The 15296-nt window shown below is 36.9% G+C and overlaps 1 protein-coding gene across 3 annotated transcripts in view; it reads left to right on the forward strand.

Annotated features, from left to right (window-relative positions):
* Window positions 1-568: 568 nt before the first annotated feature.
* The window catches only part of LOC125060154 (netrin receptor UNC5B-like), a 96265-nt gene continuing 81537 nt past the window's right edge, over window positions 569-15296 (forward strand). For all 3 annotated transcript variants that reach the window (XM_047664919.1, XM_047664921.1, XM_047664920.1), the window contains exons 1-2: window positions 569-737; window positions 12242-12322. In XM_047664919.1, the coding sequence (XP_047520875.1) occupies window positions 12265-12322 (58 nt within the window). In that variant the 5' untranslated portion in view covers window positions 569-737; window positions 12242-12264. The remainder of the gene's footprint in view (window positions 738-12241; window positions 12323-15296) is intronic.

Below are 15296 nucleotides of genomic sequence, written 5' to 3' on the forward strand. Positions count from 1 at the left end.
AATTATTATTAGTCACAGATGCTACCAGTATCTCCCATAGTTGCTAAAGCACTATGTGGTACACGGTTTGTACATCATTGCCACAGATTATGTACTAGTACTTAAGGACTATACTCGGACCCTTATCTCATGGGTCACCCAGTTTCACTTAATTATCATAATAATATATTTTATAAACATAACAAAGAACAACAATGTAATGAAGCATTTACGGAAAAAACTTTATTATTGCTCTCTCTAGACGCCAAAGCTTTGGATTTTAGTCATTAAGAACAATTTAGAATCTTTCTCGTAAAACGTCTGCAATCAATCCTACTTTTTGTCCCAACCTAATATTGGTCTATTTATAAAAATGTCACCCGCAAACCCACTATCACTTTTTCTAACACGTCGTTTCTACTAAGCCCTTGACATGCATTAACACTTAGTGCGCTTTTTCAAACCATCCAGATGCGAGTGTGTCATTAAAATCTTCTATAGCACCAAAAAGATCAAAAGTTATCTTCTCGGTTGGAGTTCCCCTCCCGTCCTGTTTGTTCCCCATTCCCCCGGTCTCTGTAGTCTGTAGTCTGTGTTTAGTTCAGTTGAGACGCGACGCCGCGAATGACGGTTCTTACGCCGATCACAATTTAACGAACACGCGATTGTGTATTCTTATTTGTGTATAGTGTAACTTTGATAAAGTGATGTGAACATAATTAATGGTGTTAGTGGTTTTGGATTTCGGTTTTTAAAGTGTAAGTTAAATTTTTTTCGCCATATTAGCGCCTCGTTAAGTTTTTATACGATTATATTGACTGCCTTTTTTGTTTTAAGCTAAGGCAATCAAATAACAGTTATCTGAGCTTCTTGAGTGATAAATGCAATAAATTTCGCTTTGATAAGCTATCTAAATGTTATGTAATGTTGATGTATTAGTTTATTCGACTATAGTTCAAACACTACACCTTCCCTTTCTTCCCGCTATAATTTGGCAATTATGTATGTTAAATTCTGACCTATAAAATTAATAATCCATTTTAAATTGATGCGTTATAAATAAGTTGAATTCATCAGACATTGTGCATACAATATACTTATTATTAATTAGGTATTATATGCAAATTGCAATGCAGAAGAAATTTTGAATTAACGAACGTTATTTCATACAAAACACTTATTTACATTTCAATACTTTTTACTCTAAGATTTGTACTTCCGAATTAGTATAAGAAACATAGAAAGTTGGTCCACACTTGGAAGCCGGTTGTTGTCCATATAAAGTTCTACAAGATAAGTCAATAGGTGATCAATCAGCTACGATTAATTACTCGTAATTAGTTATAAACTGTGGATTTTTTGCCTTGATAAGTGATAAGATTACATATTAGAACAAAGTGAAGCTGAATAGCATATTAAATGTATATATAATTATTATTAAGGTACTGCGAATATTATTCTTATCGCTATAACTCAATGGTTAATTTTAACTAGGCTTTTTGTTTACTTAATAGATAGGATATTAAGAAATGGGAATCTTAATAAATGCGCATTAGTATGTTTAATGTTTATGGTTAAACATTTCAAATTTAGAACTCTTTGTTCAATAGCATTAATTGTCGACTATAAGATAAATACTTAAAAGTTTTCGACATTCAAATACTTAGTTCTTATTTTAAAATAAGATTTTCATAGCAATAATGTATTTACATCGAATCTAGAGTTTTCAAATAAACAATTTCTGGAGAGAAATCTACTTATTTGAAATAAGCTTGTTGCGTAGGTTATTACGAAAGTATACCTATCATTGAATACATCTATTGTCATAATTTTGAAGACGCTTTCGCCACTAACGAGGCCCTACGCCACGTAAACTTACAAAATTATTAGTTCTATCGCCGCCCATCTCTCCGTGACGAGTTGTACATGACATTAACCTATTTAAGCATTTTTTATACAGCCTTTTTATCTGATTTGAGAGCTCCCATCACAATAGTTTACCGTTGAATGTTGGTCTTTGAAGTGGCGCTATGTTTAGCTTTTTAATAGGTGCTATTCCGTTCCGTTTCGTCCGACAAACGGCAGAATGACATGCAAGTTGCAGTCTTTGTTATTTAAGTATTTTATATTTGAATTAAAACCACTTGTCACTTAGCACATTCAGGGTGAATTAAGCGTACGTAAAAATACATTTATATGGTATAGACTATAGGGTATTCAAATTATTTTAAGTATCGTTTTAACAATGTATCTCTACCATGAGTTTGACTATGTACAGTAATCTATAATATATAATAACGCAGAGATTTCTCAAGGTATATTTCTGTATTGTGAAATTAATAATGATTTATCAAGTCCATAATTAATTTTGCGTACCTTTGCACCTGTTTCAATTGTGTTGTTATAAAATATACTAAATAACTTTGTTAAATTCTTGTTCTTACTTTTTAAAATGTTAAAAAAACGGTTTTAAGAGAATACCCATACAACGTTATTTCCTATAACGCGGTCTATGTCTACGTTATAGGAAATAACACGATTTGTATTGACGTTTCTCAAATATTGTTATTAAAATTCATTCATAAATTTAAGTCGTTGGTAATCTAAGGAAAAGTAATGGCCGGCAACGCACTCGCGAGCCCTCTGGCATTAAGAGTGTCCATGGGTGGAGGTATCACTTAACATCAGGTGAGTCTTCTGCCCGTTTGCCCCCCGTTCTATAAAAAAAAAAATGGCGTAATTACTCCGTTTGTAATTGCAATATTATTAACATCATTAATTTTATAACGCAATATTAACTAACAATATCTGGTGCATGAATTAAAAAAAACAAACTGACAAAAAATTTCGATATCGGAAGTAAAGGCATAGTAATTTTTTTTTTCAGTATATTATTCGAAGTTGACATTTTCGAACTGATACTACAAGAAACAAATAGAAACACAATTAGATTCATAAAGGGTTGATTGTACTTTGATGTTACAATGTTATTTTATACTCGCAAGGAATTTTATAAACTGTTATTGTCGACTCCTTTGATCTATCAGCTATGAAATTGTAATAGCAGAGGATATGAGATATTGCATAAATATACGGTTTTTAAGAGATATACGTTGTTATATTATATGGAAGTATGTTTTCCTAATGAACATTGTTTCAGTCACAAAACGTTCATAGAGAAACATTGGTTTTTAATAATTTAATATATCCTTAAAATGAAAACCACGGGTGCGTACTCTATGGAAATATTACCGAACAGATTTTTATTCATATTTTGTAGTTATCACTATGCCTTTATTTAAATTGATTTAAATATAAAGTTATTGTTGAAGGAGTTGCAAAATATCTTTGCTGGCGAAGGAATTTAAAAAAAAACTGAAATTAACTTATATATATAAAAAATTACTTCTCAAATGGGTGTTAGTTTTGTTATTATAGCCTTAGTCTACGTTAGTTATTGTTATTTCCATTACTTAGTGTTCTGCAGTATGGACCCAGCACTTATATTACATACAAAGCATATACACTATGTTGCTGTAACGCTAATTACACGTGCGATAGTTTTAAATTCTTTCGAGTGCTCTTAGCTTGTATTATGTTGGATAACAAACGCTAGTTTGGCGAAATTCTGCACTTTTTAACTCGCAAAATTGTATTTACTATTTATGTAACGGGAGATTGAAGCAGTTATTGTTTTATTATACGCTCTCCCATATAACTTTGACGATGAAACTGAGAAATAATTTCTGTAAATTTTGCACTATATAGTGTTAAATCATTGATAAATTTGTCGAATCACAGATTTTTTTTCTATAGTTCTTCACGACTTGTATGTAGTACCCCAAGTAATAACTAAGGAGGCGCATGGCTTTGGACCCCTTAAAAAAACTGATAATATTACATGCATGATGTAAATGATATTGTCTCAGTTCCCACTGAATTACATTAGGTTCGGTGTTTTTTTAAATCTCAGTGGCGTTTGTGATCAGGTTAGATTAGTTTAAAGCCAAAAAATTGTAAAATATATAAAAAAATATTCTAGTTGCCCCTTCCAAAAGGTAGTTTCATATGGAGAATAGGCAAAAAGTATGGAGTTAATCTTTTAAAATAGTTTTTACAATTTTTTTAATTATAGGTATGTGACGACCATGTACCTATAACTACAAAACTAGTATAATTAATATTGTTAAGGTAACAATATTAATACTATATAGCAAGCAAAATTTGGAGTTTTCTTTCTATTAATATAGTTAGTGTCAGAGACAAAAACAAGCAAACTCTCAGTGACTTAAACCGTTTTTATAATTCCCGTCAACAGTTTTTATGCCATACATTTAGACGTTAACTAAGCGCCAACGACCAACTATATATTCCAACATTTACACATATTAAAACTTCTTAAATAGATATATAAGCAAGACACACTTACAGACAAATTCGTGCTAATATCTGTTCAAATTCAAAATTAATACTAAAAATCACTATGCATGAAACTCGGTAATGAGTGCCGCCCTATCGCTTACGATCTCAACCAGAAAACCCGTGCTGAAAGAGAGATAAAAGCACCAGAGAAGTCAATGTGTATGAATAAACCAAAGATATTAAGGATTTATACAATTTAATGCCTTAAGGTAAACAATTTATCTTTCCTTATTTAAATCGTCGCCTATTGTTAAAATTATCTGATCAAATTTCGCAGGCCATAAAAGGCGAGTAACCGATAGGTTTGCTCAGTAATTCCGTTGTGTACATAACTCCAACTAATGACGGGAAAGTTACGTAAATTGTGGGTTTACAGTTAAACGCTTTAAGAGCTTTCAGGTAGCGCATTAAAAGCCTTTTGTACGATATAAATAGTTATACCAAAGTACATTGAATACTTTCATATGTGGTGTGTATAAGTTCATCGTTATTAAAAATAAACGAAACTAACCTTACAAATTTGACGTCTGACATGTTGAGAGCATCGTCTAGTGGCTTCAGCGTGCGACTCTCATACCAGCCGGAGCCCTGCGATTCTGTAACTCACTTCACGAACTCACACAGCGGTTTTCGCATCGGCGGTCGCTCTCAAATCAGTCGTGAAGCAGTCATTTTATGATTTGGCATTCTGAAAAGGTGGGAGCTTGTACTTTATTGTTTACCAGAATGCCAAATCATAAAATGACTGCTTCACGACTGATTTGAGAGAGACCGCCGATGCGAAAACCGCTGTGTGAGTTCGTGAAGTGAGTTACAGAATCGCAGGGCTGAGGTTCGAATCCCGGCTGTACTATTATTTGTGTACGCATTTAACACTAGCTCGTACGGTCAAACCGTAAGAATACCGGTATTCCTTAGACCCAAATTTCAACTGCGAGTATTAGGCTGATAACTCGAGATACCTGTTAAGAAACCAAATGATCGCAAAACAGATAATCTTCTAAATCTAAGCTGGACTCATCAACTGCCCAAATGGTAAGTCTTGGTCAACCCTTGGGTGGGATTCACCCACAATAGTCAATTGTGACGTCACCAATCCCTTCAGATTGTTTTCTCATTGTGTAGATTAAACGTGCTGAAATTTGCCTTGCACCAATTTTAAATTTATGTTATCATAGTGTTGTCTCTTACTGACATAACTTTTACAAATTTAAAGAAAACACTTTTTATCGCATTGAAGTTATGTATTATTATAAATTTACAATTAAATTACTTTTAGTCCATACCAACTCCGGGGAAATACATACAGATAATACAACTTTTTCTACAGCTGTAATACTTTTTGACATTCAACACCTTTTGTTTTCAGTCACCGTGACCTCGCACACTGTAAAGCACGCGAAACGTCAGAAAATTAAAAATTATGTAAAATACTTGTAAATTTATAATAATACATAACTTCAATCCGGTAAAAAAGTGTTTTCTTTAAATTATGTTATCATTCCGGTTCATTCAAACGACAGAACATAATAATCTAGGTACATCCTCGCGTAAAAGACTATTTGTAAATGGTAGATAATGTCGTCATCTTCAAAAGAGCTGTATAAATCACCCGTAATATGCTTTAATACATTAATCTTGGGTCTTATCTTCCTATCAGATGATGTTATAGCTCTTAAACGCTACTGTGCGGTTATCTGACACCTTGTTAGACCTCACACGGCTTCAATGACCCACTTATGATGAGAGATTAATTATGATTTAAAGGAAGTAAAATTCTATTAAGATCACATTTTTTCTCTTCGATAGCAGATTTCTTATAATAATGCTTATAAAACTGCACTCTGCGCTGTACTAAAAAGTAAAAACAATTCTGTCTTCCTCATCTCTTTCGAAATAGATGCAGTAGCTTTTTTATGTCTTCATTACATACGTACAAATGACTTTATAATATATCAGACATCACATTAAGTATTATTTAGTTTTTTTTTTAATAATACCTATTCTACTCCCCTGCCATAGTGTCCAGGGACTTTTTCTATCTCTAAACTTCACATCACACGTCTCGCGAAATACGCCCCGCCCCGGCTACATCGGTTTTTTTTTTTTTTTTTTTTTTTATAAAACAGGGGGCAAACGGGCAGGAGGCTCACCTGATGTTAAGTGATACCGCCGCCCATGGACACTCTCAATGCCAGAGGGCTCGCGAGTGCGTTGCCGGCCTTTCAGGAATCGGTACGCTCTTTTCTTGAAGGACCCTAAGTCGAATTGGTTCGGAAATACCTCAATGGGCAGCTGGTTCCACAAAGTGGTGGTGCGCGGCAAAAACTGCCTAGAAAAACGCTCAGTTGTGGAACGGCGGACGTCGAGGTGATACGGGTGGAATTTCGTACTCTGCCTCGACGTCCGATGACGAAACTCAGCTGCAGGTATTAATCCGAACAACTCCTCTGAACACTCTCCATGGTAAATGCGGTAGAAGATGCAGAGAGACCCCACATCTCTACGCAACGCCAAAGGATCAAGCCGCTCGGAAAGGGATTGGTCGTCGACGATTCGAACCGCTCTGCGTTGAATACGGTCAAGTGGAAGGAGCTGGTACTGGGGAGCCCCCGCCCAGAGGTGAGAGCAGTACTCCATGTGGGGCCGAATTTGCGCTTTATATAGTTGCATGCGGTGGCCCGGAGTGAAGTACCGTCTCGCCTTGCTGAGCACACCAAGCTTTTTGGAGGCTAATTTAGCCTTTCCCTCCAAGTGACCGCGAAACTGAACGTCGTTCGATATGTCAACGCCAAGTATTCCAATGCTGGCTGTGGCTTTAAGAAGAGTGTTTTCGAAAAGAGGAGTAGCGACAAAGGGTGTTTTTTTAGCGGAAAACGCGCAAACTTGTGTCTTCTTGGGGTTAAATTGGACTAGGTTTAGTCTGCCCCAGTCTGAGACTCCACGTAGAAGAGTTTCGACTTCAGACACAAGTTTGTTCCGGTACTCATCGACAACTGCCCGAGAAATACCTGCCCGGCCAGTGTAAAAAGTATCCCCAGTGCTGTCATCCGCATAGCAATGAATGTTGCTAAGATGCAACATATCATTGATATGCAGAAGAAACAGGGTCGGGGATAGAACACAGCCTTGTGGGACCCCCGCGTTCACGGGTTTAAGGTCGGAGCATGCTCCGTCGATGACGACCTTGATGCTCCGATCAGCCAGAAAGCTGGAGATCCAATCGCATAATTTCTCGGGTAGCCCATAGGCTGGAAGCTTCGAGAGCAGTGCTCTGTGCCACACCCGATCGAAGGCTTTCGCTATGTCCAAACTAACCGCCAGCGCCTCCCCCTTGGACTCAATTGCCTCTGCCCATCTATGTGTAAGGTATACAAGAAGGTCACCAGCCGAACGACCACGACGAAAGCCGTACTGATAATCGCTAATCAGCTGGTGGCCCTCTAGATACCTCAAGAGCTGGCAGTTAACAATGGATTCCATTATTTTGGAGAACAAGGAGGTTATGGCTATTGGGCGATAGTTGGACGGATCAGAGCGATCGCCTTTTTTAGGGATCGGATGTATCGAAGCGGTTTTCCAGCACTTCGGGACAGTGCCAAGCGAGTACAGGTACCGGAAAAGGCGCGTTAAGACCGGAGCCAACTCAGGAGCACAAGTACGCAGCACAATTGGGGGGATACCATCCGGCCCGCTCGACTTATGAATGTCCAAGGAAGATAGTGCTCTGCGGACAGCACGTTGCCGGAATGTGATTTCCGGCATCGAAGAATCACACCGCGAAATGGTCGGTGGTGATCTTCCTCGGTCATCCAAAGTCGAGTTGGACGCGAAGAGACAGCCTAAAAGGTCGGCCTTCTCCTTCGCAGTGTGGGCCAGCGAGTCATCCTCCCTGTGCAGTGGTGGGATAGCGGGCTGACAAAAATTCCCTTGGACAGCTTTGGCGAGAGACCAGAAGGCTCGAGTCCCTGAAGGGAGTTGGGCCAATCTCTCGCCTAATCTGGCAATGTGCTCTGACTTTGCCTTAGTGATTTCCCGTTTGAAGGACCTGGAGGCTGAGTTATATGCTGTTTTAAGTTCGCTGGTATTGGCATCACGAGATTTCGCCGCTTCTGCCCATGCCTTAAAGCATTCTCGCTTTCGACGCGAGGCCGCCTTGCAAGAACGTTTAAACCAGGGCTGAGACTTGCCACCGATCGGCACCGCAGAAAATGGAATAAAGAGTTCCATGCCCTGCAGAACCACTTCGGCGACAGAGGCGGCGACGGAATCTGGAGCTTCCGGCGAAAAGCACATGGGCCCCCAAGGGTAGGACGCAAAGAAAGACCGCATCCCGTCCCAATCTGCTGACTTATAGTGCCAAATACGGCGACAACCCATAAAGCGGGGCCGTGAAGGGCGCGTAGATGGCACAGTACTCCGGACCACACAATGATCTGATGAACCCAATGGCGGGTCAACAGAGACTTGATAGTTCTCCGGATGTGAAGTCAGCAGAAGGTCCAACAAAGAGGGTTTATGACCATCCACATCTGGTATTCGCGTAATCGCAGGGACCATTTGTGTCAGGTCGTAGGCTAAAGCAAAGTCGTGAAAGGATCTTCCCGCGTGATCGGTAGTTTCAGAGCCGAGCCAATCGGCATGGTGGGCGTTAAAATCGCCAAGTATCACGATTTCAGCGGTAGGAACCCTTTCGAGCAGGGAATCTGTAGCCATTTGGATGTGCTCAATGAGTCGGTCAGTTTCGGTATTTCCGCTATGGGACCTATACAGGCATGCGTAGAATCGCGGATGGTCATCGCAGTCTACGCGCAGCCAGAGGTTAGATAGGTCCCTTCCTTCAAGCGTCCCGAGGCGACGAGAACAGATATCCTCTCTGACGTACACGCAAACTCCAGCCCGCGGCACAAATGAATGTTCCAATTTGTACCCCGGGTAGGAGAGGTAGGAAGTATCAGCCGGGGAGGAAATCTGAGTCTCGGTAAGAAAGAGCAAGGCCGGCTTCGCAGTCTCTAAATGGTAGTGGACTGCGTTGATATTTGTATTGAGCCCCCTAACATTTGTGAAGTCCACGGCGAGTGTGGACGGGGGTGCCTTTGTAGGATTGCTCCGTTTGCCCCGAGAACGATTAATGTTATTATTACCGAGCGCAGAATTGCCCCCCCCAGAATACGAAGGGCAGCCTGTGCGTCCACCACCGGGCGCAGAGTGTCCCGGTGTTGGACGCCCAGAGGGGGATTCTCCACCGCGAGCGCGTGTGGTACCCCCCTGGGGTAGATTCTGTTTTTTTTTCTGCACCTTCATATTTCTTGTAGAGGGAGGGGGGGGGGGGGGAATGGGCTCCGGGAGTCTCTCTCACCGCACGAAACGCGAGTACAATAAGTCAAACTTATTGCATCACTTCACGCCGGTTTTCTGAGAGACAGTGGTACTGCCCCGGTCGTGCCTGCCCATTTGGCTGAAGTCCGAAGGCAACAGCATGGCACTCCCACTAGGAAAAAATAATTAATAATATAAATAAGTAATATTTTTGTTTACAATATTCATGGGTATTACTTAGTTAAATGTATTGATTTTGTTTTCCCTTTTGTAAATGTGTGAACTTTTTTGTATATATTATGTATTCCATCCTTGGGTATTTTTTAGTGTAATTGTTTGTTATATACATTTTGTTAGCTGTAGGATTACGAAATAAATAAATTTATGTAAAACTAGCTGGCCTGGCGAACATCGTACCGCCTAACAGTCGATTCTTTATTTGTTTAAAATACTTATTCTGCTATTCGGGACACCGGTCTAGCTAGTAAGATAAAAAAAGAAAATTTATAAGACAACAAATACATTATGTCAAAAAATAAAAATTTACCTTCCCGGAACCCCCCCACTAACACTTGAACTTTATGCTATGGTATTAAAGTTCAAATTCACTTTTAAGTATTATTACGAATATTTTGTATGGGATATAGAAAAGTGTTGTTTTTAGACTGATTCACTCAATTTTATTTTAAGAGTAAGAACCATCTTCGTACTTCAATATATATTAAAAAAAAAATCAGACAAATCGGTCAAACCGTTTTCATGTTATGTCGTGACAACGGAAAACGGGTTTCATTTTTATATATATAGATAGAGGAATTGCTTCGATGTAAAGTGAAATTCACAATGCATATCGTGATTTTTTTATAGTATTAAGTAGGTAATTGGTGATGTGATCTTCTAGATTTATGTTAGTAATTCTTCAGGACCTCACGTATGTTATAAAAATTGACCAGCTTTCTAAAACTTCAGATCGACTTTCAAATTGTTTATTTTTTATATTAAAACTAGCTGAACTGGCAAACGTCGTTTTGCCATTTAAATAATTTATAATAAAAAATAGGGGTTGATCGTAGAGGGGTGAAAATTAGGGGTTGTATGTATTTCTTAATGCTGTATCATAAAAAATAATAATTTAGGGTGATGAAAAATAGATGTTGTCCGATTCTCAGACATACCCAATATGCACACAAAGTTTCATGTGAATCGGTCGAGCCGTTTCGGAGGAGTTTAACCACAAACACCGCGACACGAGAATTTTATATATTAGATTAGTAAAGTTATGAGATCAAAAAACGGGCATTTTTAAAACCACATTTGACAAAACTCGACTCTCTTTTTCTCACCCTTTAAACACGTTTTTTGAATATATACCAACCTCTTAATACAAGTCGAGATTCAATGTTGTTCTTTTTGAAAGCGGTTCCAAATAAAAACTGAGATTTATCTAAAATTTCACGCTCGCTGAATCCATTAGCCCCTGTTCTATTATTTCGAGGGCATATTTCTTTTCCAAATTTGTTTGTTTTTTATTTACTCGAAAGGGACTAATTTGTTACGCAGTTGCTAACCAAACCGCATTGTTACGGCTTAAGAAATAAGATTAGTATTGTCTTGATCCCTTTTTATCAATGTTAAACTGTGTTTAAAATTGTGTATTTTTGTTGGTAGGTATTGCATATTTTGACATTTTCGTTTTTATTAAAGTCATGTATTTTTTACCGTCTTTGTTTATTTCAAACGATATCTCTATATAACGTATATAAAATTCTCGTGTCATAATGTTCGATCCCATACTCCTCTGAAACGACTCGACCGATTCATATGAAATTTTTATGCATATTCAGTAAGACTGAGAATCGGCTACTATCTTTAAAATGACCCCCTAAGTGATAAGAGGTCCCCAAAATTTTATTTTTAGACAAAAAATATTGTTTTTATTTTTTTATGATACAGCAGAATAAATATAATATAGGTATATTAAATAAAATAAAAAAATACATATAACCCTTAATTTTCATACCTCTACGATCAATCCCTATTTTTTATTTGTTAATTAAAATCTTATGACTTGAAATCTGAGGTTTCATTTCAGAAAACCGAACAGTCTCTATGGTAGCATAGCAAAATGTTCCATGTTTATATGTACTAAAAAGGTAGGCTAAGTAAAATCACATAAAGGAGAAAGGAAGTTCGCGGGGGCAGCTAGTATATTATAAACATATCAAGAATTTCTTTATTCACCTATGTTTGACTATTCAAGCATCATTGCTTTGAAATTCTAGCTAGTAATACTGTACTCAAAATAACTTTGAAAATTCTTGGTGGTAGTTTACTAAAACCGTTGAATAAAATTATCATTTACACATTGTTTGCTTCCCTACCATTGGTAAAGTAAAACTCAATTAGCTCAGACTATTTGTACCTGTTAACTTAACAAATAAAAAGCTCTAATTTATAATGGTTGTACAAACATTGGCCCAGCCTCGACAAATATTGGTCATTCAACATTCTATTGTTTTAGGTGATGCCCGGAGTTGAGTAGTCATGGCGTGGAGCGCACTGCTCTTGCTATGGGTGGTCGCAGTGGTTGCTGATAAACACGGTAAGTTAAGGATTGACTGATTTTAATAATAATTTAACTAGTTTTAGTCTATTTTCGTATTGTTATTGTAGATTTTTGTCTTAGCGTAACATTTGTTTCTAGAAACAACTTAAAAAACTTTAGAGGTGTCAAGGGACACCCGGATGGAACGAAATTCCTTTCGATTAATTTATATTATGTTAATTGGTATCATAACAGTATGATAGATTTTCTCGACACCAATCTTACGACGAAAAAAAAAAGCCAACATCACGAGGTGTTCCCAGGCGGTCACCCATCCAAGTACTGACCTCGCCCGACGTTGCTTAACTTCGGTGATCGGACGAGAACCGGTGTATTACAATAGCAAATAGCAAAAAAGTGTCGTGACAACTTTTCGTAAGAATTTTTTCCGTCTAGTCCCCTTTCACAACGCGCGATAAGGAACTTCGTTCCAATAAGTTTGTTAGATTAGCTACTTTGCTTTATTTTTAAACAAGTATAACAATTTTATGAGCAGTGATGGCCTAGTGGCTTCAGCGTGCTACTCTCATACCTGAGGTCGTAGTTTCGATCCCCGGCTGTGCACCAATGGACTTTATTTCTATGTGCGCATTTAACATTTGCTCGAACGGTGAAGGAAAACATCGTGAGAAAACCGACATGTCTTAGACCCAAAAAGTCGGCGGCATGTTTCAGGCACTGGAGGCTGATCACCTACTTCCCTATTAGATTTAAAAATGATCATGAAACAGATTCAGAAATCTGAGGCCAAGACCTAAAAAGGTTGTAGCAAGCATAACAATTTTATACCAAAAGGTGTAAAGTTTTCATCGAAAATGATTTAATTATGATGTACAAATTTTCGAATCAATTACGTCTAAAATCATATTTTTGCGAGCATAAAAAGCCCCTTTGGCAATGATACTTTTTAAAACAAAGTTCTAACTTATTAGCCCCAAAACTCGAATGTCTGCAAAAAATTGTGATGTCTGCCCAAGATAACTTCAGACCCACTTAAACTCGTAAAAAGTGTGAGGGTTGGTAAAAAAATTAAGAGATATCGCCGAAATTTCACTAAGAGACTTGGCACCTAATCTTCAACGAGATAAGAAAAGGTACGATGTCATCTAAAAACTCCTTGATTCGTTTTCTTCAACTTTGAAGTATGTGTAGAGTTTAAGTACCTACCGTTAATACATGACATCAATATTATTAGTACCATTTCTATTCATGAGAATTTCAAAGGCTGCGAAGTTTTGAAAAATGGTTAAAAAAGGTAATCTTATTACGGGTTATTAAATAATTAAATCGCCTTTCAATACCTGTCAACAATTGTTCAGTAATGCGTTGATGTCCATATCTCAATAACAGTCCTAATATATCCTATCCTATACATAATGTGACTTATAGTTTTCAAAATATCTATAGGTACCTACATATAACACCAAAACTCGGGGTGGTCGCTCTTTAAGCTGAAAAGTTCGTAGGCTAACATAGAAACAATATTATTTATTTATTTATTATTATATGAAAAGTTGTATTAATTTTGTACGCACACGTTTTTAATAAAAAGAAAAATGTTACGTATCTCATATCTGTACAGCAACCTAATCGCGTCTTTTATTACGATAACTATACCTACAATTCTATCTAAAGCCCAAATTATAAGTACGATCTTTAATACTCTTGTACTAAAAGAAACCGCATTGTAATAATAATTATTATTGTAGAAACTTCGAAGCGGCAAGAGATTGTAAGTAGGTCAAATAAACGGACAACTTTGCACTATTATATCCAATTTAGTGTGGAAATTTAAACATCTGTGCTACCAAATAATCTTTTATTATAAGAGAGCCTTCTCTCGCTGATCCTGCATTAAAAGAACTTCTTTGGAAAACGAATTTTTAAGTCTTGTTCATATTTATACGAATCTAAAACTTTAGATTTTCAAGACTTAGAGGGAGGGAAAAAGGAAGATACGAGGAATTCAATCAATTTATTTGTCATTAAAATATTAAGTGTCGAAAATTAATACAAATTATAAATTTAATTTTATAAATTTATTTCTTCGATGATGAACACGTGGCATTTTAATTTATAATTCGTCATTTGAGATTTCAATAAATTATTTTCCATAAAATATAAAATACTAATATTTCATAAATTCTCTTTACGAAATTTTAATTTTAAAAATAGAATTTCTCAAAGGTAATTTGCCTTTCTCACTCTCTCTCAATCGGTCTCAATCGCCCTCTCCCTTTTCTTCGACAAAAACGCTGCATATAGAAGTTTTACTTCAAAAATACGGGGAATGAAACTATAGATTTTACATCATTGCTACTTCCAAAACAAATTATCCTTCGGCTTATAATTCACCCAGGCTAATTTTGGTTTTTATATATAAGAAGACATATAATGGTAGAAAAATTTATGGGAATACGCTGTTTTATATAGCGTAAAAACTGATCTTTAACATTTATATACCGGTGTAAATGGTGCAGCTTTTTATATCACGACTTCAGTAAGTTTTTATGAAACATATTCTGATTCCCTTTAAGTACTTAAAGAAGACGTATTAATGGAGCCCTAAATCCGTTGTAGAAAAAGTAATAGATTAGAAAGGTGAAGTGGAGGCCGCAAAAAATAATCGTGACGCAGCCAGCCACTTCCCAACATGACTATCCCATTTAACTTGTCTTCAGAATTTTATTTTTCTTCCGTGAGTTCGGAATTGTGGTTAGAATTTAAAAGTTCTAGATTCTTTGTGTGTTCAGTTAAGCAAACTGATATAAAACTATTTGCGTTTGAGAAGTTTGTGTTCGAAAAGAAATTTGTGAAATGTGTAGCGTATATTCTTCATCTCTGCGTCTCGCTTTTTTTATTTTGGATTAAGATTTATAGTAACAAACACGGGTCTTAGGTCCTCCTTCTAAGAAGAGATCTAAAGAGAACTGAATATCCGTGATTGTTACTATGGGTGCTATGGTCGCTA

This window comes from Pieris napi, chromosome 21 (assembly GCF_905475465.1).
Source record: "Pieris napi chromosome 21, ilPieNapi1.2, whole genome shotgun sequence".
NCBI classification, from domain to species: Eukaryota; Metazoa; Arthropoda; class Insecta; order Lepidoptera; family Pieridae; genus Pieris; species Pieris napi.